General features: G+C 46.1%; 1 protein-coding gene across 3 annotated transcripts in view; it reads right to left on the bottom strand.

The window, feature by feature from the left end:
- The window catches only part of LOC137371845 (anion exchange protein 3-like), a 562,339-nt gene that overhangs the window by 151,226 nt on the left and 384,914 nt on the right, over window positions 1-26,199 (bottom strand). For all 3 annotated transcript variants that reach the window (XM_068034785.1, XM_068034787.1, XM_068034786.1), the window contains 2 exons: window positions 8,606-8,759; window positions 5,731-5,984 (listed from right to left, as the gene is read on the bottom strand). In XM_068034785.1, the coding sequence (XP_067890886.1) occupies window positions 5,731-5,984; window positions 8,606-8,759 (408 nt within the window). The remainder of the gene's footprint in view (window positions 1-5,730; window positions 5,985-8,605; window positions 8,760-26,199) is intronic.

The raw sequence follows: 26,199 nt of genomic DNA, 5'->3' as shown, positions 1-26,199 counted from the left end.
ACCCCCCTGAGTCCCTCGATTAGTTTCCAGCCTGTAACTCACTCCCGGTTATCTTTTATTCTATTTTTAAACCCCCTGAACCCCTCGATTAGATTCCAGTCTGTAACTCACTCCCGGGTATCTGTTATTCTCTATGTAAACCCCCCCCGAGTCCCTCGATTAGATTTCAGTCTGTAACTCACTCAAGGGTATCTGTTATTCTATATAAGAACCCCCTGAACACCTCCATTAGATTCCAGTCTGTAACTCTCTCCCGGGGATCTGTTATTCTATATGTAAACCCCCTGAACCCCTCGATTCGATTCCATTCAGTACCTCACTCCCGGGTATCTGTTATTCTATATTTAAACCCCCTGAACCCCTCAATTGGATTCCAGTCTGTAACTCACTCCCGGGTATCTGCTATTCGATATGTCGACCCCCCCCAGCCCCTCCATTAAATTCCAGTCTGTAACTCACTCCTGGGTATCTGTTATTCTATATATCAACATCCCGAACCCCTCGATTCGATTCCAGCCTGTAACTCACTCCCAGGTATCTATTATTCCATATAAAAACACTCCGTACCCCTCGATTAGATTCCAGTCTGTAACTCACTCCTGGGAATCTGTTATTCAATATATAAACCCCCGAACCCCTCGGTTAGATTCCAGCCTGTAACTCACTCCCGGGTATCTGTTATTCTATATAAAAACCCCCGAACCCCTCCCTTAGATTCCAGCCTGTAACTCACTCCCGGGTATCTGTTATTCTATATATAAACCACCCGAACCACTCGATTAGATTCCACTCTGTAACTCACTCCCGGGTATCGACTATTCCATATAAAAAAACTCCGTACCCCTCGATTAGATCCCAGCTTGTAACTCACTCCCGGGTATCTGTGATTCTATATATAAACCCCCCGAACCCATCGATTAGATTCCAGTCTGTAACTCACTCCCGGGGATCTGTTATTCTATATATAAACCTCCCGAACCCCTCGATTAGATTCCAGTCTGTAACTCACTCCCGGGTATCTGTTACTCTATATATAAACCCCCCGAACTGCTCGATTAGATTCCAGTCTGTAACTCACTCTCGGGTATCAGTTATTCTATATATAAACCCCCGAACACCTCGGTTAGATTCCAGTCTGTAACTCATTCCCGGGTATCTGTTATTCTATATATAAACCCCCCAAACCCTCGATTAGATTCCAGTCTGTAACTCACTCCCGGGTATCTGTTATTCTATAGAGAAACATCCCGAACCCCTCCATTAGATTCCAGTCTGTAACTCACTCCCGGGTCTCTATTATTCTATATATAAACCCCTGAACCCCTCAATTAGATTCCAGTCTGTAACTCACTCCCGGGTATCTGTTATTCTATATATAAACCCCCCGAACCCCTCAATTAGATTCCAGTCTGTAACTCACTCCCGGGTATCTGTTATTCTATATATAAACCCCCCGAACCCCTCAATTAGATTCCAGTCTGTAACTCACTCCCGGGTATCTGTGATTCTATATATAAACCCCCCGAACCCATCGATTAGATTCCAGTCTGTAACTCACTTCCGGGTCTCTGTTATTCTATATATCAACCTCCCGAACCCCTCGATTAGATTCCAGTCTGTAACTCACTCCCGGGTATCTGTTATTCTCCAAATAAACCCCCCGAACCCCTCAATTAGTTTCCAGTCTGTAACTCACTCCCGGGTATCTGTTATTCTCCATATAAACCCCCTGAATCCATCGATTAGATTCCAGCCTGTAACTCACTCTCGGGTATCTGTTATTCAATGCATAAACCCTCCCAAACCCTCAATTAGATTCCAGTCTGTAACTCACTCCCATGCATCTGTTCTTCGATATATAAACCCCCCGAGCCCCTCAATTAGATTCAAGTCTGTAACACACTCCCGGGAATCTTTTATTCTATATATAAACCGCCCCCCAGCCCCTCTATTAAATTCAAGTCTGTAACTCACTCTCGGGTATCTGTTATTCTATATATAAACATCCCGAACCCCTCGATTAGATTCCACTCTGTAACTCACTCCCGGGTATCGATTATTCCATATAAAAAAACTCCGTACCCCTCGATTAGATCCCAGCTTGTAACTCACTCCCGGGTATCTGTGATTCTATATATAAACCCCCCGAACCCATCGATTAGATTCCAGTCTGTAACTCACTCCCGGGTCTCTGTTATTCTATATATAAACCCCCGAACACCTCGGTTAGATTCCAGTCTGTAACTCATTCCCGGGTATCTGTTATTCTATATATAAACCCCCCAAACCCTCGATTAGATTCCAGTCTGTAACTCACTCCCGGGTATCTGTTATTCTATAGAGAAACATCCCGAACCCCTCCATTAGATTCCAGTCTGTAACTCACTCCCGGGTATCTGTTATTCTATACATAAACCCCCGAACCCCTCAATTACATTCCAGTCTGTAACTCACTCCTGGGTATCTGTGATTCTATATATAAACCCCCGAACCCCTTGATTACATTCCAGTCTGTAACTCACTCCCGGGTATCTGTTATTCTATATATAAACGACCCGAACCCCTCGATTAGATTCCAGTCTGTAACTCACTCCCGGGTATCTGCTATTCTATATGTAAACACCCGAACCCCTGGATTAGATTCCAGTCTGTAACTCACTCCCGGTTATCTGTTGTTCTGTATATAAACCCCCTGAACCCCTCGATTAGATTCCAGTCTGTAACTCACTCCCGGGTATCTGTGATTCTATATATAAACCCCCCGAACCCATCGATTAGATTCCAGTCTGTAACTCACTCCCGGGTCTCTGTTATTCTATATATCAACCTCCCGAACCCCTCGATTAGATTCCAGTCTGTAACTCACTCCCGGGTATCTGTTACTCTATGTATAAACCCCCTGAACCCCTCGATTAGATTCCAGTCTGTAACTCACTCCCGGGTATCTGTTATTCTATATATAAACCCCCCGAACCCCTCGATTCGATTCCAGTCTGTAACTCACTCCCGGGTATCTGTTATTCAATATATACACCCCCGTACTGCTCGATTAGATTCCAGTTTGTAACTCACTCCCGGGTATCTGTTATTCTATATATAAACTCCCCGAACTGCTCGATTAGTTTCCAGCCTGTAACTCACTCCCGGGTATCTGTATTCTATATATAAACCCCCCGAACTGCTCGATTAGATTCCAGTTTGTAACTCACTCCCGGGTATCTGTTATTCTATATATAAACTCCCCGAACTGCTCGATTAGTTTCCAGCCTGTAACTCACTCCCGGGTATCTGTATTCTATATATAAACCCCCCGAACTGCTCGATTAGATTCCAGTCTGTAACTCACTCCCGGGTATCTGTATTCTATATATAAACCCCCCGAACTGCTCGATTAGATTCCAGTTTGTAACTCACTCCCGGGTATCTGTTATTCTATATATAAACTCCCCGAACTGCTCGATTAGTTTCCAGCCTGTAACTCACTCCCGGGTATCTGTATTCTATATATAAACCCCCCGAACTCCTCGATTCGATTCCAGTCTGTAACTCACTCCCGGGTATCTGTTATTCAATATATACACCCCCGTACTGCTCGATTAGATTCCAGTTTGTAACTCACTCCCGGGTATCTGTTATTCTATATATAAACTCCCCGAACTGCTCGATTAGTTTCCAGCCTGTAACTCACTCCCGGGTATCTGTATTCTATATATAAACCCCCCGAACTGCTCGATTAGATTCCAGTTTGTAACTCACTCCCGGGTATCTGTTATTCTATATATAAACTCCCCGAACTGCTCGATTAGTTTCCAGCCTGTAACTCACTCCCGGGTATCTGTATTCTATATATAAACCCCCCGAACTGCTCGATTAGATTCCAGTCTGTAACTCACTCCCGGGTATCTGTATTCTATATATAAACCCCCCGAACTGCTCGATTAGATTCCAGTTTGTAACTCACTCCCGGGTATCTGTTATTCTATATATAAACCCCCCCCGAACTGCTCGATTAGATTCCAGTTTGTAACTCACTCCCGGGTATCTGTTATTCTATATATAAACCCCCGAACCCCTCGATTACATTCCAGTCTGTAACTCACTCCCGGGTATCTGTTATTCTATATATAAACCCCCGAACCCCTCGATTACATTCCAGTCTGTAACTCACTCCCGGGTATCTGTTGTTCTATCTTTAAACCACCCGAACCGCTCGATTTGATTCCAGTCTGTAACTCGCTCCCGGGTATCTGTTATTCTATATATAAACCCCCGAACCCCTCGATTACATTCCAGTCTGTAACTCACTCCCGGGTGTCTGTTATTCTATATATAAACCCCCCCTGAGTCCCTCGATTAGTTTCCAGCCTGTAACTCACTCCCGGGTATCTGTTATTCTATATATAAAACCCCCCTGAGTCCCTCGATTAGTTTCCAGCCTGTAACTCACTCCCGGTTATCTTTTATTCTCTATGTAAACCCCCCCCGAGTCCCTCGATTAGATTTCAGTCTGTAACTCACTCAAGGGTATCTGTTATTCTATATATAAACCCCCTGAACCCCTCAATTGGATTCCAGTCTGTAACTCACTCCCGGGTATCTGCTATTCGATATGTCGACCCCCCCCCAGCCCCTCCATTAAATTCCAGTCTGTAACTCACTCCTGGGAATCTGTTATTCTATATATAAATCCCCCGAACCCCACGGTTCGATTCCAGCCTGTAACTCACTCCCAGGTATCTATTATTCCATATAAAAACACTCCGTACCCCTCGATTAGATTCCAGTCTGTAACTCACTCCTGGGAATCTGTTATTCAATATATAAACCCCCGAACCCCTCGGTTAGATTCCAGCCTGTAACTCACTCCCGGGTATCTGTTATTCTATATATAAACCCCCGAACCCCTCGGTTAGATTCCAGCCTGTAACTCACTCCCGGGTATCTGTTATTCTATATATAAACCCACCGAACTGCTCGATTAGATTCCAGTCTGTAACTCACTCTCGGGTATCTGTTATTCTTTCTGTAAACCCCCGAACCCCTCGGTTAGATTCCAGTCTGTAACTCACTCCCGGGTATCTGTTATTCTCTATATAAACCCCCCGAACTGCTCGATTAGATTCCAGTCTATAACTCACTCTCAGGTATCTGTTATTGTATATGTAAACCCCTGAACCCCTCGGTTAGATTCCAGTCTGTAACTCACTCTCGGGTATCTGTTATTCTATATGTAAACCCTCCCAAACCCTCAATTAGATTCCAGTCTGTAACTCATTCCCGGGTATCTGTTATTCTCCATATAAACCCACCGAACCCCCCGATTAGATTCCAGTCTGTAACTCACTTCCGGGTATCTGTTATTCTACATATAAACCCCCCGAACCCCTCGTTTAGATTCCAGTCTGTAACTCACTCCCGGGTATCTGTTATTCTACATATAAACCCCCCGAACCCCTCGATTAGATTGCAGTCTGTAACTCACTCCCGGGTATCTGTTATTCTATATATCAACCATCTGAATCCCTCCAAATGTCTCTGATGCAGATTCAGTCTGGGTGCTTTTAGCCCACATCCATGCTGAAAGGTTCGCAATGCACTCTGCCTCCAGCTCCACTAGTTAAGGGGGGAAACCGTAAACCCCTGTTTCTCATATTTGGCTGGGATAGCAGGCCGGAGGTCAGAGGTCAGTGCACTTGACGCACTTTCCAGACGGCTCCCCCTGATCCTCACCTTTGGCGGGTCGCGCATCTCCTCATTGGCCGAAAGCTCCTTGTCCTGGGTCTCGACCTCCGACCCCTCTTCTTCCTCCTCATCCACCTCCTGAATGGTGGGTGTCACCTCAGACGGAGGCACTGAAGTCTTTTTCTTTTTCCTCCTTCTCTTCTTCTTGCGCTCAGGGCGAGGGACCTTCCTCCTGAAGCGCATTTGGTGTGGCAGGCGGGTCGAGAGTGGGTGGTGAATGTGATGGGACGTGCGTCGATGATCTGGCAATTACACAGAGTTACGTAGAATGTACAGCACAGAAACAGGCCATTCAGTCCAACTGGTCTATACTGGTGTTTATGCTCCACACGAGCCTCCTCCCACCCTACTTCATCTCACCCTATCAGCATAACCTTCTATTCCTTTCTCCTTCATGGGTTGAAAACTATGAAGAATTGTGATCGAGTAAATAAGGAGAAACTATTTCCAGTGGCAGGAGAGTCGTTAACTAGAGGAGACAGATTGGCAAAGGTTGGCAAAAAAGCAGAGGGGGAGATGAGGAGATTTTTTTTCACACAGTGAATTGTGATGATCTGGAATGCGCTGCCTGAAAGGGCGGTGGAAGCAGATTCAATAGTATCTTTCAAAAGGGAATTGGGTAAATATTTGAAATGGAAAGGTTTACAGGGCTGTGTGGAAAGAGCAGGGTGAGTGGGACTAATTGGATAGCTCTTTCAAAGAGCTAGCACAGGGACAAGGGGCCGAATGTATCATTCTATAATTCTGTGATAATTAAAGTCAGTCAATAAGGACTTTTTAAAAGACATGTCATTTCAAGAAGGTCTCTTCCAGCCATGAGAGCCGGAGGAGATCATCCCTCCCTTCCAGAGTGATCCAGCGGCCTGGACTAATGATCCAGAGACAGGAGTTCAAATCCCACCACAGCTGCTGGGGAAATTTAAATGTAATTAAATGAATAAGTCTAGAATAAAAAGCTAGTCTCAGTAATGATGACCATGAAACTACCAGATTGTCCTAAAAACCCAACTGGTTCGCTAATGTCCTTTAAGGGAGGAAATAGAATCATAGAAATTTACAGCACAGACGGAGGCTCTTAGGTCCACTGCGTCTGTGCAGGCCAAAAAAGAGCAATCCAGCCTAATCCCAATTTCCAGCTCTTGGCCAATAGCTCTCTAGGCTACAGCACTTCAACTGCATATTCAAGTACTATTTAAATGTTATGAAGCTTTCTGCCTCTACCACCCTTTCAGGCAGTGAGTTCCAGACCCCCACCACCCTCTGGGTGAAAAACTCCTCAACTCCCCTCTAATCCTTCCACCAATGATGTTAAATCTCATCCCCCTGCTTACTGACCTCCCTGCTAAGGGAAATAGGTCCTTCCTATATACTCTATCTAGGCCCCTCATAATTTTATGCACCTCAATTAAATTTCCCCTCAGTCTCCTCTATTCCAAAGAAAACAACCCCAGCCTATCCAATCTTTCCTCATAGCTAAAATTCTCCATTCCTGGCAACATCCTTATAAATCTCCTCAGTACCCCTCTCTAGTGTGATCACATCCTCCCTGTCATGTTGTGGTTGGAACTGCAGTACTCTAACTGTGGCCTAACTAGTGTTTTACATAGTTCTAGAATAACCTCCCTGCTCTAATATTTTATGCCTTGGCTAATAAAGGAAAGTATCCTGTATACTTTCCTGACCACGTTATCTAACTTATCCTGCTTGTTCAGGGATCTGTGGACATACAGTCCAAGGTCCCTCTGTTCCTCTGTACTTCTCAGTGTCCTACCGTTTATTGTGCATTCTCTTGCATCGTTTGCCTTCCCCAAATGCATTACCTCAAACCTCTGCAGATTGGATTCCATTTGCCATTTTTCGACCCACCTGACTAGTCCATTGATATCTTTCTGCAGTCTACAACTTTCTTCCTCACTATCGAGCAAACAGCCAATTTTTGTATTATCCGCAAACTTCTTAATTACACGCGCAACATTTAAATCGAAATCTTTAGTGTATACCACAAACACCAGGAGACGTCAATGAAAACAGCCGTCCAGTCACAAAAATACCTGTCAACCATTGCCTTTTGCTTCCTGCCACTGAACCCACTTTGGATCCAAATTGCCACTTTCTCTAGGATTCCGTGTGCTTTTACTTTCATGACCAGTCTGCCATGAGGTCAGACTCTGACCAGAAATCTGCCGTCCTTACCTGGTCTGGCCTACATGTGACTCCAGACCCACAGTGATATGGTTGACTCTTAACTGCCCTCTGAAATGGCCTAGCAAGCCACTCAGTTCCATCAAAAGCACTGCGAAAAGCTATAATCCACATGGACTGCAATGGTTCAAAAATCTGGTTCATCACCACCTTCTCCAGGGCAATTAGGATGTACTTTTAACACCGGACTTGCCAGCGAAGCCCACATGAATTTAAAAAACCTCTCCCTCTCCCTCTCTCGGAGCTGGATTTGAAACTAAGGAGATGGAAGGACATTGTTTTATCCATTACACAATTTCCTCTGGTCACGGAGTCCAGATCAAGGGGGAAAGATTTTTAAATTAAAGCTAGGCCTTTTAGGAGTGAAATCAGGAAGGACCTTTTCACTCAACGGCTAGTGGAAATCTGGAATTCTCTTCCTGCAGAAAGGTATGGATGTTGGGAGTCATTTGGAGCTTTCAAGGCCGAGATGGAAAGATTTTTCTTGGGTAAGGGGATTAAGGGATATGGAGCAAAGGCGAGTAAATAGGGTTGACTGACTGGTGGAGCTGGCTGATGTCCACAATGACCACTATCTATACATAGTTCACTATGACGAAGGTTCTATCCGGGGAGAGGAGGGTCCAGGACATGGAGGAGAGAGACACACACATACACTTACATTCAAAATCCTTTTCGTTGTAGGTTCTCTCAGGTTCCCGTGGAGGGCGTTCACTGATCAGATCGCTTAGCCTCTCAATGGCCAACAATTTGTCCAGCTCCTTTTCCTCTTCCTCTTCCTCATCCATCTTAGGCTTTTCGACCTCATCTTCGGCCTGTGAAGAGGAATGGTTGAGGCACCTTACTGCAGTGATCGCATCACCTCACGTGCATGACTCTCTGACTCTAAAGCATGTTATTCAATCGGCACCCTCCAAAATTAGCACTGGTGACATGATCGACACTTGCTCACGCGTGTTTGCTGATCAATGCACATACATGTTCAAGCAAGCGCGTCCTCCTTAGCCCCTCTCCCATTGCTCTCCTGAAATCCAGCTCCAGTGGAGTTGGACATTCCTCTCCAGTACCTCAACCAACCTTCACGTGTGAGTGTTGGGAGCCTACTTGACCGAGCAGAACAGCACGGCCAATCCTGACCCTGCTCTCACTCAACAACCACCCACTTCCTAGCAGGAATCATGGGGTCAAGATCAGGAGTGGGAGCCATGGCCAATTCCTTTCCCCTCCCAATCCCAAGGAATGGCAAAACCTTATAGTACCCCCTTCAACCAAGATCTGCTAACTCTCCCTGGGATCTCCCTGGGTTTACCAACATGCTCCTGGCCGGCAACTTCGACAAATTTGAGCTCCTCCAAAGCTCTGCTGCCACGCTCCACCGTCCCGTTCACCCATCACACCGAGGGTCGCTGACCTACCCTGGCTCCCGGTCTGACAATTCAAAATTCTCATCCTTGTTTTCAAATCCCTCCAAGGCCTTGCCACCCACCATCTGCCGCCCTCCCCACCCCACAAACACCACCACCCCACCCCCCATCTCTGTCATCTCCTCCAGCCCCGCAACCCTCTGAGATCACTGAGCTCCTCTAATTCTGGCTTCTTGCTGCACCTTTGGATGCCATGGATTCAGTTGCCTGGACCCTAAGCTCTGGAATTCCCTCCCTAAACCTCTCCGCCTCGCTCTCTTCTAGTTAGATGCTCCTTGAAACCTACTTCTTTAACAAAGCTTTTTGGTCACCTGGTCCGAATATCGCCTTTTGTGGCTCAATGCCAAATTGTGTTTGATAATCACTCCTGTGAAGCTCCTTGGGATAATCTACTTCGTTAAAGGCACTATATAAATGCATGTTGTTGTCTAGCTTACTGCCTTAAGCAGTTTGGGACATTGTAGGAATAAGCAGTTTCCCAGATTCACACGTATCTGCCTGCACATCATCTGAGATAAAACCCGCTGCCGACCAGGGTGGTGGAATCAGAGACGATGAATGATTTTGAAATGAAATTGGATGGACACTTGAAGTAAACAAACTTGCAGGGCCACGAGGATAGAGTTGGGGAATGAGACTGAGTGGATTACTCTACAGAGAGCCAGCATACACTCGATGGGCTGAATGGCCTCCTCCTGCGCTGTTAGAACTCAAAAGATGTATAGAACATGAAGCAGAGATGATAATAAGGCGAACAAAAATAAATAAATTAAAATCAGAAGGGAAATTGAATTATCAAAGTGGCTCAGTGAATTAATCCATGCAGAAAAGATTATAATGCGCTTTGGAAGTTGTATTCAGAAAGGAATTTAACATTGGCATTTTATTTCATCAGTTTTTAAAGCGCAACAGACTAACATATCTCATTGGAGACAAATTAATCTTCAGTTTTGATGAGATTAAGCAGGGGCGGAATGGAGGTGTTGTAGATAGTGGAATGGAGGTGTTGTAGATAGTGGAATGGAGGTGTTGTAGATAGTGGAATGGAGGTGTTGTAGATGGTGGAATGGAGGTGTTGTAGATGGTGGAATGGAGGTGTTGTAGATGGTGGAATGGAGGTGCTGCAGATGGTGGAATGGAGGTGTTGTAGATAGTGGAATGGAGGTGTTGTAGATAGTGGAATGGAGGTGTTGTAGATAGTGGAATGGAGGTGTTGTAGATGGTGGAATGGAGGTGTTGTAGATAGTGGAATGGAGGTGTTGTAGATGGTGGAATGGAGGTGTTGTAGATGGTGGAATGGAGGTGTTGTAGATGGTGGAATGGAGGTGTTGTAGATGGTGGAACGGAGGTGTTGTAGATGGTGGACTGGAGGTGTTGTAGATAGTGGAATGGAGGTGTTGTAGATGGTGGAATGGAGGTGTTGTAGATGGTGGAATGGAGGTGTTGCAGATGGTGGAATGGAGGTGTTGCAGATGGTGGAATGGAGGTGTTGTAGATAGTGGAATGGAGGTGTGGTAGATAGTGGAATGGAGGTGCTGTAGATAGTGGAATGGAGGTGTTCTAGATGGTGGAATGGAGGTGTTGTAGATGGTGGAATGGAGGTGTTGTAGATGGTGGAATGGAGGTGTTGTAGATAGTGGAATGGAGGTGTTGTAGATGGTGGAATGGAGGTGTTGTAGATAGTGGAATGGAGGTGTTGTAGATAGTGGAACGGAGGTTTTGTAGATGGTGGAATGGAGGTGTTGTAGATAGTGGAACGGAGGTGTTGTAGATGGTGGAATGGAGGTGTTGTAGATAGTGGAACGGAGGTGTTGTAGATGGTGGAATGGAGGTGTTGAATATGGTGGAATGGAGGTGTTGTAGATGGTGGAATGGAGGTGTTGAAGATGGTGGAATGGGGGTGTTGTAGATAGTGGAATGGAGGTGCTGTAGATAGTGGAATGGAGGTGCTGTAGATAGTGGAATGGGGGTGTTGTAGATAGTGGAATGGAGGTGCTGTAGATAGTGGAATGGAGGTGCTGTAGATACTGGAATGGAGGTGTTGTAGATAGTGGAATGGAGGTGTTGCAGATGGTGGAATGGAGGTGTTGTAGATAGTGGAACGGAGGTGTTGTAGATGGTGGAATGGAGGTGTTGTAGATAGTGGAATGGAGGTGCTGTAGATAGTGGAATGGAGGTGTTGTAGATAGTGGAATGGAGGTGTTGTAGTTAGTGGAATGGAGGTGTTGTAGATAGTGGAATGGAGGTGTTGTAGATGGTGGAATGGAGGTGTTGTAGATAGTGGAATGGAGGTGCTGTAGATAGTGGAATGGAGGTGTTGTAGATAGTGGAATGGAGGTGCTGTAGATAGTGGAATGGAGGTGTTGTGGATGGTGGAATGGAGGTGTTGTAGATGGTGGAATGGAGGTGTTGTAGATAGTGGAATGGAGGTGTTGTAGATGGTGGAATGGAGGTGTTGTAGATAGTGGAATGGAGGTGTTTTGAATGTTGAATGGAGGTGTTGTAGATGGTGGAATGGAGGTGTGGTAGATAGTGGAATGGAGGTGTATCTGATAGTGGAATGGAGGTGTTGTAGATGGTGGAATGGAGGTGTGGTAGATAGTGGAATGGAGGTGTTTTGAATGTTGAATGGAGGTGTTGTAGATAGTGGAATGGAGGTGTTGTAGATGGTGGAATGGTGGTGTTGTAGATAGTGGAATGGAGGTGTTGTAGATGGTGGAATGGAGATGTTGTAGATGGTGGAATGGAGGTGTTGTAGATAGTGGAATGGAGGTGTTGTAGATAGTGGAATGGAGGTGTTGTAGATGGTGGAATGGAGGTGTTGTCGATAGTGGAATGGAGGTGTTGTAGATAGTGGAATGGAGGTGTTGTAGATAGTGGAATGGAGGTGTTGTAGATGGTGGAATGGAGGTGTTGTAGATAGTGGAATGGAGGTGTTGTAGATAGTGGAATGGAGGTGTTGTAGATGGTGGAATGGAGGTGTTGTAGATGGTGGAATGGAGGTGTTGTAGATGGTGGAATGGAGGTGTTGTAGATGGTGGAATGGTGGTGTTGTAGATAGTGGAATGGAGGTGTTGTAGATGGTGGAATGGAGGTGTTGTAGATGGTGGAATGGAGGTGTTGTAGATGGTGGAATGGAGGGCTTGTAGATGGTGGAATGGAGGTGTTGTAGATAGTGGAATGGAGGTGTTGTAGATGGTGGAATGGAGGTGTTGTAGATGGTGGAATGGAGGTGTTGTAGATAGTGGAATGGAGGTGTTGTAGATGGTGGAATGGAGGTGTTGTAGATAGTGGAATGGAGGTGTGGTAGATAGTGGAATGGAGGTGCTGTAGATAGTGCAATGGAGGTGTTGTAGATGGTGGAATGGAGGTGTTGTAGATAGTGGAATGGAGGTGTTGTAGATGGTGGAATGGAGCTGTTGTAGATAGTGGAATGGAGGAGTTGTAGATGGTGGAATGGAGGTGTTGTAGATGGTGGAATGGAGGTGTTGTAGATAGTGGAATGGAGGTGTTGTAAATGGTGGAATGGAGGTGTTGTAGATAGTGGAATGGAGGTGTTGTAGATAGTGGAATGGAGGTGTGGTAGATAGTGGAATGGAGGTGCTGTAGATAGTGGAATGGAGGTGTTCTAGATGGTGGAATGGAGGTGTTGTAGATAGTGGAATGGAGGTGTTGTAGATGGTGGAATGGTGGTGTTGTAGATGGTGGAATGGAGGTGTTGTAGATAGTGGAATGGAGGTGTTGTAGATGGTGGAATGGAGGTGTTGTAGATAGTGGAACGGAGGTGTTGTAGATGGTGGAATGGAGGTGTTGTAGATAGTGGAACGGAGGTGTTGTAGATGGTGGAATGGAGGTGTTGAAGATAGTGGAATGGAGGTGTTGTAGATGGTGGAATGGAGGTGTTGAAGATGGTGGAATGGGGGTGTTGTAGATAGTGGAATGGAGGTGTTGTAAATGGTGGAATGGAGGTGTTGTAGATAGTGGAATGGAGGTGTTGTAGATAGTGGAATGGAGGTGTGGTAGATAGTGGAATGGAGGTGCTGTAGATAGTGGAATGGAGGTGTTCTAGATGGTGGAATGGAGGTGTTGTAGATGGTGGAATGGAGGTGTTGTAGATGGTGGAATGGAGGTGTTGTAGATAGTGGAATGGAGGTGTTGTAGATGGTGGAATGGAGGTGTTGTAGATACTGGAACGGAGGTGTTGTAGATGGTGGAATGGAGGTGTTGTAGATAGTGGAACGGAGGTGTTGTAGATGGTGGAATGGAGGTGTTGTAGATAGTGGAACGGAGGTGTTGTAGATGGTGGAATGGAGGTGTTGTAGATAGTGGAACGGAGGTGTTGTAGATGGTGGAATGGAGGTGTTGAAGATGGTGGAATGGAGGTGTTGTAGATGGTGGAATGGAGGTGTTGAAGATGGTGGAATGGGGGTGTTGTAGATAGTGGAATGGAGGTGCTGTAGATAGTGGAATGGAGGTGCTGTAGATAGTGGAATGGGGGTGTTGTAGATAGTGGAATGGAGGTGCTGTAGATAGTGGAATGGAGGTGCTGTAGATACTGGAATGGAGGTGTTGTAGATAGTGGAATGGAGGTGTTGTAGATGGTGGAATGGAGGTGTTGTAGATAGTGGAACGGAGGTGTTGTAGATGGTGGAATGGAGGTGTTGTAGATAGTGGAATGGAGGTGCTGTAGATAGTGGAATGGAGGTGTTGTAGATAGTGGAATGGAGGTGTTGTAGTTAGTGGAATGGAGGTGTTGTAGATAGTGGAATGGAGGTGTTGTAGATGGTGGAATGGAGGTGTTGTAGATAGTGGAATGGAGGTGCTGTAGATAGTGGAATGGAGGTGTTGTAGATAGTGGAATGGAGGTGCTGTAGATAGTGGAATGGAGGTGTTGTGGATGGTGGAATGGAGGTGTTGTAGATGGTGGAATGGAGGTGTTGTAGATAGTGGAATGGAGGTGTTGTAGATGGTGGAATGGAGGTGTTGTAGATAGTGGAATGGAGGTGTTTTGAATGTTGAATGGAGGTGTTGTAGATGGTGGAATGGAGGTGTGGTAGATAGTGGAATGGAGGTGTATCTGATAGTGGAATGGAGGTGTTGTAGATGGTGGAATGGAGGTGTGGTAGATAGTGGAATGGAGGTGTTTTGAATGTTGAATGGAGGTGTTGTAGATAGTGGAATGGAGATGTTGTAGATGGTGGAATGGAGGTGTATCTGATAGTGGAATGGAGGTGTTGTAGATGGTGGAATGGAGGTGTGGTAGATAGTGGAATGGAGGTGTTTTGAATGTTGAATGGAGGTGTTGTAGATGGTGGAATGGAGGTGTGGTAGATAGTGGAATGGAGGTGTATCTGATAGTGGAATGGAGGTGTTGTAGATGGTGGAATGGAGGTGTGGTAGATGGTGGAATGGAGGTGTTGAAGATGTTGGAATGGAGGTGTTGTAGATGGTGGAATGGAGGTGTTGTAGATGGTGGAATGGAGGTGTGGTAGATAGTGGAATGGAGGTGTATCTGATAGTGGAATGGAGGTGTTGTAGATGGTGGAATGGAGGTGTTGTAGATGGTGGAATGGAGGTGTTGTAGATGGTGGAATGGAGGTGTGGTAGATAGTGGAATGGAGGTGTATCTGATAGTGGAATGGAGGTGTTGTAGATGGTGGAATGGAGGTGTTGTAGATAGTGGAATGGAGGTGTTGTAGATAGTGGAATGGAGGTGTTGTAGATAGTGGAATGGAGGTGTTGTAGATAGTGGAATGGAGGTGTTGTAGATGGTGGAATGGAGGTGTTGTAGATGGTGGAATGGAGGTGTTGTAGATAGTGGAATGGAGGTGCGGTAGATAGTGGAATGGAGGTGCTGTAGATAGTGGAATGGAGGTGTTGTAGATTGTGGAATGGATGTGTTGTAGATGGTGGAATGGAGGTGTTGTAGATAGTGAATGGAGGTGTTGTAGATGGTGGAATGGAGGTGTGGTAGATAGTGGAATGGAGGTGCTGTAGATAGTGGAATGGAGGTGTTGTAGATAGTGGAATGGAGGTGTTGTAGATGGTGGAATGGAGGTGTTGTGGATGGTGGAATGGAGGTGTTGTAGATAGTGGAATGGAGGTGTTGGAGATGGTGGAACGGAGGTGTTGTGGATGGTGGAATGGAGGTGTTGTAGATAGTGGAATGGAGGTGTTGTAGATGGTGGAACGGAGGTGTTGTAGATGGTGGAATGGAGGTGTTGTAGATGGTGGAATGGAGGTGTTGTGGATGGTGGAATGGAGGTGTTGTAGATAGTGGAATGGAGGTGTTGTAGATGGTGGAACGGAGGTGTTGTAGATGGTGGAATGGAGGTGTTGTAGATAGTGGAATGGAGGTGTTGTAGATGGTGGAATGGAGGTGTTGTGGATGGTGGAATGGAGGTGTTGTAGATAGTGGAATGGAGGTGTTGTAGATAGTGGAATGGAGGTGTTGTAGATAGTGGAATGGAGGTGTTGTAGATGGTGGAATGGAGGTGTTGTAGATGGTGGAATGGAGGTGTTGTAGATAGTGGAATGGAGGTGTTGTAGATAGTGGAATGGTGGTGTTGTAGATGGTGGAATGGAGGTGTTGTGGATGGTGGAATGGAGGTGTTGTAGATAGTGGAATGGTGGAGTTGTAGATGGTGGAATGGAGGTGTTGTGGATGGTGGAATGGAGGTGTTGTGGATGGTGGAATGGAGGTGTTGTAGATAGTGGAATGGAGGTGTTGTAGATAGTGGAATGGAGGTGTTGTAGGTGGTGGAATGGAGGTGTTGCAGATGGTGGAATGGAGGTGTTGCAGATGGTGGAATGGAGGTGTTGTAGATGGTGGAATGGAGGTGTTGTAGATAGTGGAATGGAGGTGTTGTAGATGGTGGAATGGAGGTGTTGCAGATGGTGGAATGGAGGTGTAGTAGATGGTGGAATGGAGGTGTTGCGGATGGTGGAATGGAGGTGTTGCAGATGGTGGAATGGAGGTGTTGTGGATGGTGGAATGGAGGTGTTGTAGATGGTGGAATGGAGGTGTTGCAGATGGTGGAATGGAGGTGTGGTAGATAGTGGAATGGAGGTGTTGTGGATGGTGGAATGGAGGTGTTGTAGATGGTGGAATGGAGGTGTTGCAGATGGTGGAATGGAGGTGTGGTAGATAGTGGAATGGAGGTGTTGTAGATAGTGGAATGGAGGTGTTGTAGATAGTGGAATGGAGGTGTTGTAGATAGTGGAATGGAGGTGTTGCAGATGGTGGAATGGAGGTGCTGTAGATAGTGGAATGGGGGTGTTGTAGCTAGTGGAATGGAGGTGCTGTAGATAGTGGAACGGAGGTGCTGTAGATAGTGGAATGGGGGTGTTGTAGATAGTGGAATGGAGGTGCTGTAGATAGTGGAATGGGGGTGTTGTAGATAGTGGAATGGAGGTGCTGTAGATAGTGGAATGTAGGTGCTGTTGATACTGGAATGGAGGTGTTGTAGATAGTGGAATGGAGGTGTTGTAGATGGTGGAATGGAGGTGTTGTAGATAGTGGAACGGAGGTGTTGTAGATGGTGGAACGGAGGTGTTGTAGATGGTGGAATGGAGGTGTTGTAGATAGTGGAATGGAGGTGTGGTAGATAGTGGAATGGAGGTGCTGTAGATAGTGGAATGGAGGTGTTCTAGATGGTGGAATGGAGGTGTTGTAGATAGTGGAATGGAGGTGTTGTAGATGGTGGAATGGTGGTGTTGTAGATGGTGGAATGGAGGTGTTGTAGATAGTGGAATGGAGGTGTTGTAGATGGTGGAATGGAGGTGTTGTAGATAGTGGAACGGAGGTGTTGTAGATGGTGGAATGGAGGTGTTGTAGATAGTGGAACGGAGGTGTTGTAGATGGTGGAATGGAGGTGTTGTAGATAGTGGAACGGAGGTGTTGTAGATGGTGGAATGGAGGTGTTGAAGATAGTGGAATGGAGGTGTTGTAGATGGTGGAATGGAGGTGTTGAAGATGGTGGAATGGGGGTGTTGTAGATAGTGGAATGGAGGTGTTGTAAATGGTGGAATGGAGGTGTTGTAGATAGTGGAATGGAGGTGTTGTAGATAGTGGAATGGAGGTGTGGTAGATAGTGGAATGGAGGTGCTGTAGATAGTGGAATGGAGGTGTTCTAGATGGTGGAATGGAGGTGTTGTAGATGGTGGAATGGAGGTGTTGTAGATGGTGGAATGGAGGTGTTGTAGATAGTGGAATGGAGGTGTTGTAGATGGTGGAATGGAGGTGTTGTAGATACTGGAACGGAGGTGTTGTAGATGGTGGAATGGAGGTGTTGTAGATAGTGGAACGGAGGTGTTGTAGATGGTGGAATGGAGGTGTTGTAGATAGTGGAACGGAGGTGTTGTAGATGGTGGAATGGAGGTGTTGAAGATGGTGGAATGGAGGTGTTGTAGATGGTGGAATGGAGGTGTTGAAGATGGTGGAATGGGGGTGTTGTAGATAGTGGAATGGAGGTGCTGTAGATAGTGGAATGGAGGTGCTGTAGATAGTGGAATGGGGGTGTTGTAGATAGTGGAATGGAGGTGCTGTAGATAGTGGAATGGAGGTGCTGTAGATACTGGAATGGAGGTGTTGTAGATAGTGGAATGGAGGTGTTGTAGATGGTGGAATGGAGGTGTTGTAGATAGTGGAACGGAGGTGTTGTAGATGGTGGAATGGAGGTGTTCTAGATAGTGGAATGGAGGTGCTGTAGATAGTGGAATGGAGGTGTTGTAGATAGTGGAATGGAGGTGTTGTAGTTAGTGGAATGGAGGTGTTGTAGATAGTGGAATGGAGGTGTTGTAGATGGTGGAATGGAGGTGTTGTAGATGGTGGAATGGAGGTGCTGTAGATAGTGGAATGGAGGTGTTGTAGATAGTGGAATGGAGGTGCTGTAGATAGTGGAATGGAGGTGTTGTGGATGGTGGAATGGAGGTGTTGTAGATGGTGGAATGGAGGTGTTGTAGATAGTGGAATGGAGGTGTTGTAGATGGTGGAATGGAGGTGTTGTAGATAGTGGAATGGAGGTGTTTTGAATGTTGAATGGAGGTGTTGTAGATGGTGGAATGGAGGTGTGGTAGATAGTGGAATGGAGGTGTATCTGATAGTGGAATGGAGGTGTTGTAGATGGTGGAATGGAGGTGTGGTAGATAGTGGAATGGAGGTGTTTTGAATGTTGAATGGAGGTGTTGTAGATAGTGGAATGGAGGTGTTGTAGATGGTGGAATGGAGGTGTATCTGATAGTGGAATGGAGGTGTTGTAGATGGTGGAATGGAGGTGTGGTAGATAGTGGAATGGAGGTGTTTTGAATGTTGAATGGAGGTGTTGTAGATGGTGGAATGGAGGTGTGGTAGATAGTGGAATGGAGGTGTATCTGATAGTGGAATGGAGGTGTTGTAGATGGTGGAATGGAGGTGTGGTAGATGGTGGAATGGAGGTGTTGAAGATGTTGGAATGGAGGTGTTGTAGATGGTGGAATGGAGGTGTTGTAGATGGTGGAATGGAGGTGTGGTAGATAGTGGAATGGAGGTGTATCTGATAGTGGAATGGAGGTGTTGTAGATGGTGGAATGGAGGTGTTGTAGATGGTGGAATGGAGGTGTTGTAGATGGTGGAATGGAGGTGTGGTAGATAGTGGAATGGAGGTGTATCTGATAGTGGAATGGAGGTGTTGTAGATGGTGGAATGGAGGTGTTGTAGATAGTGGAATGGAGGTGTTGTAGATAGTGGAATGGAGGTGTTGTAGATAGTGGAATGGAGGTGTTGTAGATGGTGGAATGGAGGTGTTGTAGATGGTGGAATGGAGGTGTTGTAGATAGTGGAATGGAGGTGCGGTAGATAGTGGAATGGAGGTGCTGTAGATAGTGGAATGGAGGTGTTGTAGATTGTGGAATGGATGTGTTGTAGATGGTGGAATGGAGGTGTTGTAGATAGTGAATGGAGGTGTTGTAGATGGTGGAATGGAGGTGTGGTAGATAGTGGAATGGAGGTGCTGTAGATAGTGGAATGGAGGTGTTGTAGATAGTGGAATGGAGGTGTTGTAGATGGTGGAATGGAGGTGTTGTGGATGGTGGAATGGAGGTGTTGTAGATAGTGGAATGGAGGTGTTGGAGATGGTGGAACGGAGGTGTTGTGGATGGTGGAATGGAGGTGTTGTAGATAGTGGAATGGAGGTGTTGTAGATGGTGGAACGGAGGTGTTGTAGATGGTGGAATGGAGGTGTTGTAGATGGTGGAATGGAGGTGTTGTGGATGGTGGAATGGAGGTGTTGTAGATAGTGGAATGGAGGTGTTGTAGATGGTGGAACGGAGGTGTTGTAGATGGTGGAATGGAGGTGTTGTAGATAGTGGAATGGAGGTGTTGTAGATGGTGGAATGGAGGTGTTGTGGATGGTGGAATGGAGGTGTTGTAGATAGTGGAATGGAGGTGTGGTAGATAGTGGAATGGAGGTGTATCTGATAGTGGAATGGAGGTGTTGTAGATGGTGGAATGGAGGTGTGGTAGATAGTGGAATGGAGGTGTTTTGAATGTTGAATGGAGGTGTTGTAGATGGTGGAATGGAGGTGTTGTAGATGGTGGAATGGAGGTGTTGAAGATGTTGGAATGGAGGTGTTGTAGATGGTGGAATGGAGGTGTTGTAAATGGTGGAATGGAGGTGTGGTAGATAGTGGAATGGAGGTGTATCTGATAGTGGAATGGAAGTGTTGTAGATGGTGGAATGGAGGTGTTGTAGATGGTGGAATGGAGGTGTTGTAGATGGTGGAATGGAGGTGTGGTAGATAGTGGAATGGAGGTGTATCTGATAGTGGAATGGAGGTGTTGTAGATGGTGGAATGGAGGTGTTGTAGATAGTGGAATGGAGGTGTTGTAGATAGTGGAATGGAGGTGTTGTAGATAGTGGAATGGAGGTGTTGTAGATGGTGGAATGGAGGTGTTGTAGATGGTGGAATGGAGGTGTTGTAGATAGTGGAATGGAGGTGTGGTAGATAGTGGAATGGAGGTGCTGTAGATAGTGGAATGGAGGTGTTGTAGATTGTGGAATGGATGTGTTGTAGATGGTGGAATGGAGGTGTTGTAGATGGTGGAATGGATGTGTTGTAGATGGTGGAATGGAGGTGTTGTAGATGGTGGAATGGATGTGTTGTAGATGGTGGAATGGAGGTGTTGTAGATAGTGGAATGGAGGTGTTGTAGATAGTGGAATGGAGGTGTTGTAGATAGTGGAATGGAGGTGCTGTAGATAGTGGAATGGAGGTGTTGTAGATAGTGGAATGGAGGTGTTGTAGATGGTGGAATGGAGGTGTTGTAGATAGTGGAATGGAGGTGTTGTAGATGGTGGAATGGAGGTGTTGTAGATGGTGGAATGGAGGTGTTGTAGATGGTGGAATGGAGGTGTTGTAGATAGTGGAACGGAGGTGTTGTAGATGGTGAAATGGAGGTGTTGTAGATAGTGGAATGGAGGTGTTGTAGATAGTGGAATGGAGGTGTTGTAGATGGTGGAATGGAGGTGTTGTAGATGGTGGAATGGAGGTGTTGTAGATGGTAGAATGGAGGTGTTGTAGATAGTGGAATGGAGGTGTTGTAGATGGTGGAATGGAGGTGTTGTGGATGGTGGAATGGAGGTGTTGTAGATAGTGGAATGGAGGTGTTGTAGATGGTGGAATGGAGGTGTTGTAGATAGTGGAATGGAGGTGTTGTAGATGGTGGAATGGAGGTGTTGTAGATGGTGGAATGGAGGTGTTGTAGACGGTGGAATGGAGGTGTTGTAGATGGTGGAACGGAGGTGTTGTAGATGGTGGAATGGAGGTGTTGTAGATGGTGGAATGGAGGTGTTGTAGACGGTGGAATGGAGGTGTTGTAGATGGTGGAACGGAGGTGTTTTGAATGTTGAATGGAGGTGTTGTAGATGGTGGAATGGAGGTGTTGTAGATAGTGGAATGGAGGTGTTGTAGACGGTGGAATGGAGGTGTTGTAGATGGTGGAATGGAGGTGTGGTAGATAGTGGAATGGAGGTGTTTTGAATGTTGAATGGAGGTGTTGTAGATGGTGGAATGGAAGTGTTGTAGATGGTGGAATGGAGGTGCTGTAGATAGTGGAATGGAGGTGTTGTAGATGGTGGAATGGAGGTGTGGTAGATAGTGGAATGGAGGTGAATCTGATAGTGGAATGGAGGTGTTGTAGATGGTGGAATGGAGGTGTGGTAGATAGTGGAATGGAGGTGTTTTGAATGTTGAATGGAGGTGTTGTAGATAGTGGAATGGAGGTGTTGTAGATGGTGGAATGGAGGTGTTGTAGATGGTGGAATGGAGGTGTTGTAGATAGTGGAATGGAGGTGTTGTAGATGGTGGAATGGAGGTGTTGTAGATGGTGGAATGGAGGTGTTGTAGATGGTGGAATGGAGGTGCTGTAGATAGTGGAATGGAGGTGTTGTAGATGGTGGAATGGAGGTGTTGTCGATGGTGGAATGGAGGTGTTGTAGATAGTGGAATGGAGGTGTTGTCGATAGTGGAATGGAGGTGTTGTAGATAGTGGAATGGAGGTGTTGTAGATAGTGGAATGGAGGTGTTGTAGATGGTGGAATGGAGGTGTTGTAGATGGTGGAATGGTGGTGTTGTAGATAGTGGAATGGAGGTGTTGTAGCTGGTGGAATGGAGATGTTGTAGATGGTGGAATGGAGGTGTTGTAGATAGTGGAATGGAGGTGTTGTAGATAGTGGAATGGAGGTGTTGTAGATGGTGGAATGGAGGTGTTGTCGATAGTGGAATGGAGGTGTTGTAGATAGTGGAATGGAGGTGTTGTAGATAGTGGAATGGAGGTGTTGTAGATGGTGGAATGGAGGTGTTGTAGATAGTGGAATGGAGGTGTTGTAGATAGTGGAATGGAGGTGTTGTAGATGGTGGAATGGAGGTGTTGTAGATGGTGGAATGGAGGTGTTGTAGATGGTGGAATGGAGGTGTTGTAGATAGTGGAATGGTGGTGTTGTAGATAGTGGAATGGAGGTGTTGTAGATGGTGGAATGGAGGTGTTGTAGATGGTGGAATGGAGGTGTTGTAGATGGTGGAATGGAGGGCTTGTAGATGGTGGAATGGAGGTGTTGTAGATAGTGGAATGGAGGTGTTGTAGATGGTGGAATGGAGGTGTTGTAGATGGTGGAATGGAGGTGTTGTAGATAGTGGAATGGAGGTGTTGTAGATGGTGGAATGGAGGTGTTGTAGATAGTGGAATGGAGGTGTGGTAGATAGTGGAATGGAGGTGCTGTAGATAGTGGAATGGAGGTGTTGTAGATGGTGGAATGGAGGTGTTGTAGATAGTGGAATGGAGGTGTTGTAGATGGTGGAATGGAGCTGTTGTAGATAGTGGAATGGCGGTGTTGTAGATGGTGGAATGGAGGTGTTGTAGATGGTGGAATGGAGGTGTTGTAGATAGTGGAATGGAGGTGTTGTAAATGGTGGAATGGAGGTGTTGTAGATAGTGGAATGGAGGTGTTGTAGATAGTGGAATGGAGGTGTGGTAGATAGTGGAATGGAGGTGCTGTAGATAGTGGAATGGAGGTGTTCTAGATGGTGGAATGGAGGTGTTGTAGATAGTGGAATGGAGGTGTTGTAGATGGTGGAATGGAGGTGTTGTAGATGGTGGAATGGAGGTGTTGTAGATAGTGGAATGGAGGTGTTGTAGATAGTGGAATGGAGGTGTTGTAGATGGTGGAATGGAGGTGTTGTAGATAGTGGAACGGAGGTGTTGTAGATGGTGGAATGGAGGTGTTGTAGATAGTGGAACGGAGGTGTTGTAGATGGTGGAATGGAGGTGTTGTAGATAGTGGAACGGAGGTGTTGTAGATGGTGGAATGGAGGTGTTGAAGATAGTGGAATGGAGGTGTTGTAGATGGTGGAATGGAGGTGTTGAAGATGGTGGAATGGGGGTGTTGTAGATAGTGGAATGGAGGTGTTGTAAATGGTGGAATGGAGGTGTTGTAGATAGTGGAATGGAGGTGTTGTAGATAGTGGAATGGAGGTGTGGTAGATAGTGGAATGGAGGTGCTGTAGATAGTGGAATGGAGGTGTTCTAGATGGTGGAATGGAGGTGTTGTAGATAGTGGAATGGAGGTGTTGTAGATGGTGGAATGGAGGTGTTGTAGATGGTGGAATGGAGGTGTTGTAGATAGTGGAATGGAGGTGTTGTAGTTAGTGGAATGGAGGTGTTGTAGATAGTGGAATGGAGGTGTTGTAGATGGTGGAATGGAGGTGTTGTAGATAGTGGAATGGAGGTGCTGTAGATAGTGGAATGGAGGTGTTGTAGATAGTGGAATGGAGGTGCTGTAGATAGTGGAATGGAGGTGTTGTGGATGGTGGAATGGAGGTGTTGTAGATGGTGGAATGGAGGTGTTGTAGATAGTGGAATGGAGGTGTTGTAGATGGTGGAATGGAGGTGTGGTAGATAGTGGAATGGAGGTGTTTTGAATGTTGAATGGAGGTGTTGTAGATAGTGGAATGGAGGTGTTGTAGATGGTGGAATGTAGGTGTGGTAGATAGTGGAATGGAGGTGTTTTGAATGTTGAATGGAGGTGTTGTAGATAGTGGAATGGAGGTGTTGTAGATGGTGGAATGGAGGGGTTGTAGATGGTGGAATGGAGGTGTTGTAGATGGTGGAATGGAGGTGTTGTAGATGGTGGAATGGAGGTGTTGAAGATGTTGGAATGGAGGTGTTGTAGATGGTGGAATGGAGGTGTTGTAGATGGTGGAATGGAGGTGTGGTAGATAGTGGAATGGAGGTGTATCTGATAGTGGAATGGAGGTGTTGTAGATGGTGGAATGGAGGTGTGGTAGATAGTGGAATGGAGGTGTTTTGAATGTTGAATGGAGGTGTTGTAGATAGTGGAATGGAGGAGTTGTAGATAGTGGAATGGAGGTGTTGTAGATGGTGGAATGGAGGTGTTGTAGATGGTGGAATGGAGGTGTTGTAGATGGTGGAATGGAGGTGTTGTAGATGGTGGAATGGAGGTGTTGAAGATGTTGGAATGGAGGTGTTGTAGATGGTGGAATGGAGGTGTTGTAGATGGTGGAATGGAGGTGTGGTAGATAGTGGAATGGAGGTGTATCTGATAGTGGAATGGAGGTGTTGTAGATGGTGGAATGGAGGTGTTGTAGATGGTGGAATGGAGGTGTTGTAGATGGTGGAATGGAGGTGTGGTAGATAGTGGAATGGAGGTGTATCTGATAGTGGAATGGAGGTGTTGTAGATGGTGGAATGGAGGTGTTGTAGATAGTGGAATGGAGGTGTTGTAGATAGTGGAATGGAGGTGTTGTAGATAGTGGAATGGAGGTGTTGTAGATGGTGGAATGGAGGTGTTGTAGATGGTGGAATGGAGGTGTTGTAGATAGTGGAATGGAGGTGCGGTAGATAGTGGAATGGATGTGCTGTAGATAGTGGAATGGAGGTGTTGTAGATTGTGGAATGGATGTGTTGTAGATGGTGGAATGGAGGTGTTGTAGATAGTGAATGGAGGTGTTGTAGATGGTGGAATGGAGGTGTGGTAGATAGTGGAATGGAGGTGCTGTAGATAGTGGAATGGAGGTGTTGTAGATGGTGGAACGGAGGTGTTGTAGATGGTGGAATGGAGGTGTTGTAGATAGTGGAATGGAGGTGTTGTAGATGGTGGAATGGAGGTGTTGTGGATGGTGGAATGGAGGTGTTGTAGATAGTGGAATGGAGGTGTTGTAGATAGTGGAATGGAGGTGTTGTAGATGGTGGAATGGAGGTGTTGTAGATGGTGGAATGGAGGTGTTGTAGATAGTGGAATGGAGGTGTTGTAGATAGTGGAATGGTGGTGTTGTAGATGGTGGAATGGAGGTGTTGTGGATGGTGGAATGGAGGTGTTGTAGATAGTGGAATGGTGGAGTTGTAGATGGTGGAATGGAGGTGTTGTAGATAGTGGAATGGAGGTGTTGTAGGTGGTGGAATGGAGGTGTTGCAGATGGTGGAATGGAGGTGTTGCAGATGGTGGAATGGAGGTGTTGCAGATGGTGGAATGGAGGTGTTGTAGATGGTGGAATGGAGGTGTTGTAGATAGTGGAATGGAGGTGTTGTAGATGGTGGAATGGAGGTGTTGCAGATGGTGGAATGGAGGTGTAGTAGATGGTGGAATGGAGGTGTTGTGGATGGTGGAATGGAGGTGTTGCAGATGGTGGAATGGAGGTGTTGTGGATGGTGGAATGGAGGTGTTGTAGATGGTGGAATGGAGGTGTTGCAGATGGTGGAATGGAGGTGTGGTAGATAGTGGAATGGAGGTGTTGTGGATGGTGGAATGGAGGTGTTGTAGATGGTGGAATGGAGGTGTTGCAGATGGTGGAATGGAGGTGTGGTAGATAGTGGAATGGAGGTGTTGTAGATAGTGGAATGGAGGTGTTGTAGATAGTGGAATGGAGGTGTTGCAGATGGTGGAATGGAGGTGCTGTAGATAGTGGAATGGGGGTGTTGTAGCTAGTGGAATGGAGGTGCTGTAGATAGTGGAACGGAGGTGCTGTAGATAGTGGAATGGGGGTGTTGTAGATAGTGGAATGGAGGTGCTGTAGATAGTGGAATGGGGGTGTTGTAGATAGTGGAATGGAGGTGCTGTAGATAGTGGAATGGAGGTGCTGTAGATACTGGAATGGAGGTGTTGTAGATAGTGGAATGGAGGTGTTGTAGATGGTGGAATGGAGGTGTTGTAGATAGTGGAACGGAGGTGTTGTAGATGGTGGAATGGAGGTGTTGTAGATAGTGGAATGGAGGTGCTGTAGATAGTGGAATGGAGGTGTTGTGGATGGTGGAATGGAGGTGCTGTAGATAATGGAATGGA

The sequence above is a fragment of the Heterodontus francisci genome, chromosome 7 (assembly GCF_036365525.1).
Source record: "Heterodontus francisci isolate sHetFra1 chromosome 7, sHetFra1.hap1, whole genome shotgun sequence".
Classification (NCBI taxonomy): Eukaryota; Metazoa; Chordata; class Chondrichthyes; order Heterodontiformes; family Heterodontidae; genus Heterodontus; species Heterodontus francisci.
Note: the sequence above shows the minus strand (reverse complement) of the source record. Positions and strands in the feature narration are given on the sequence as shown.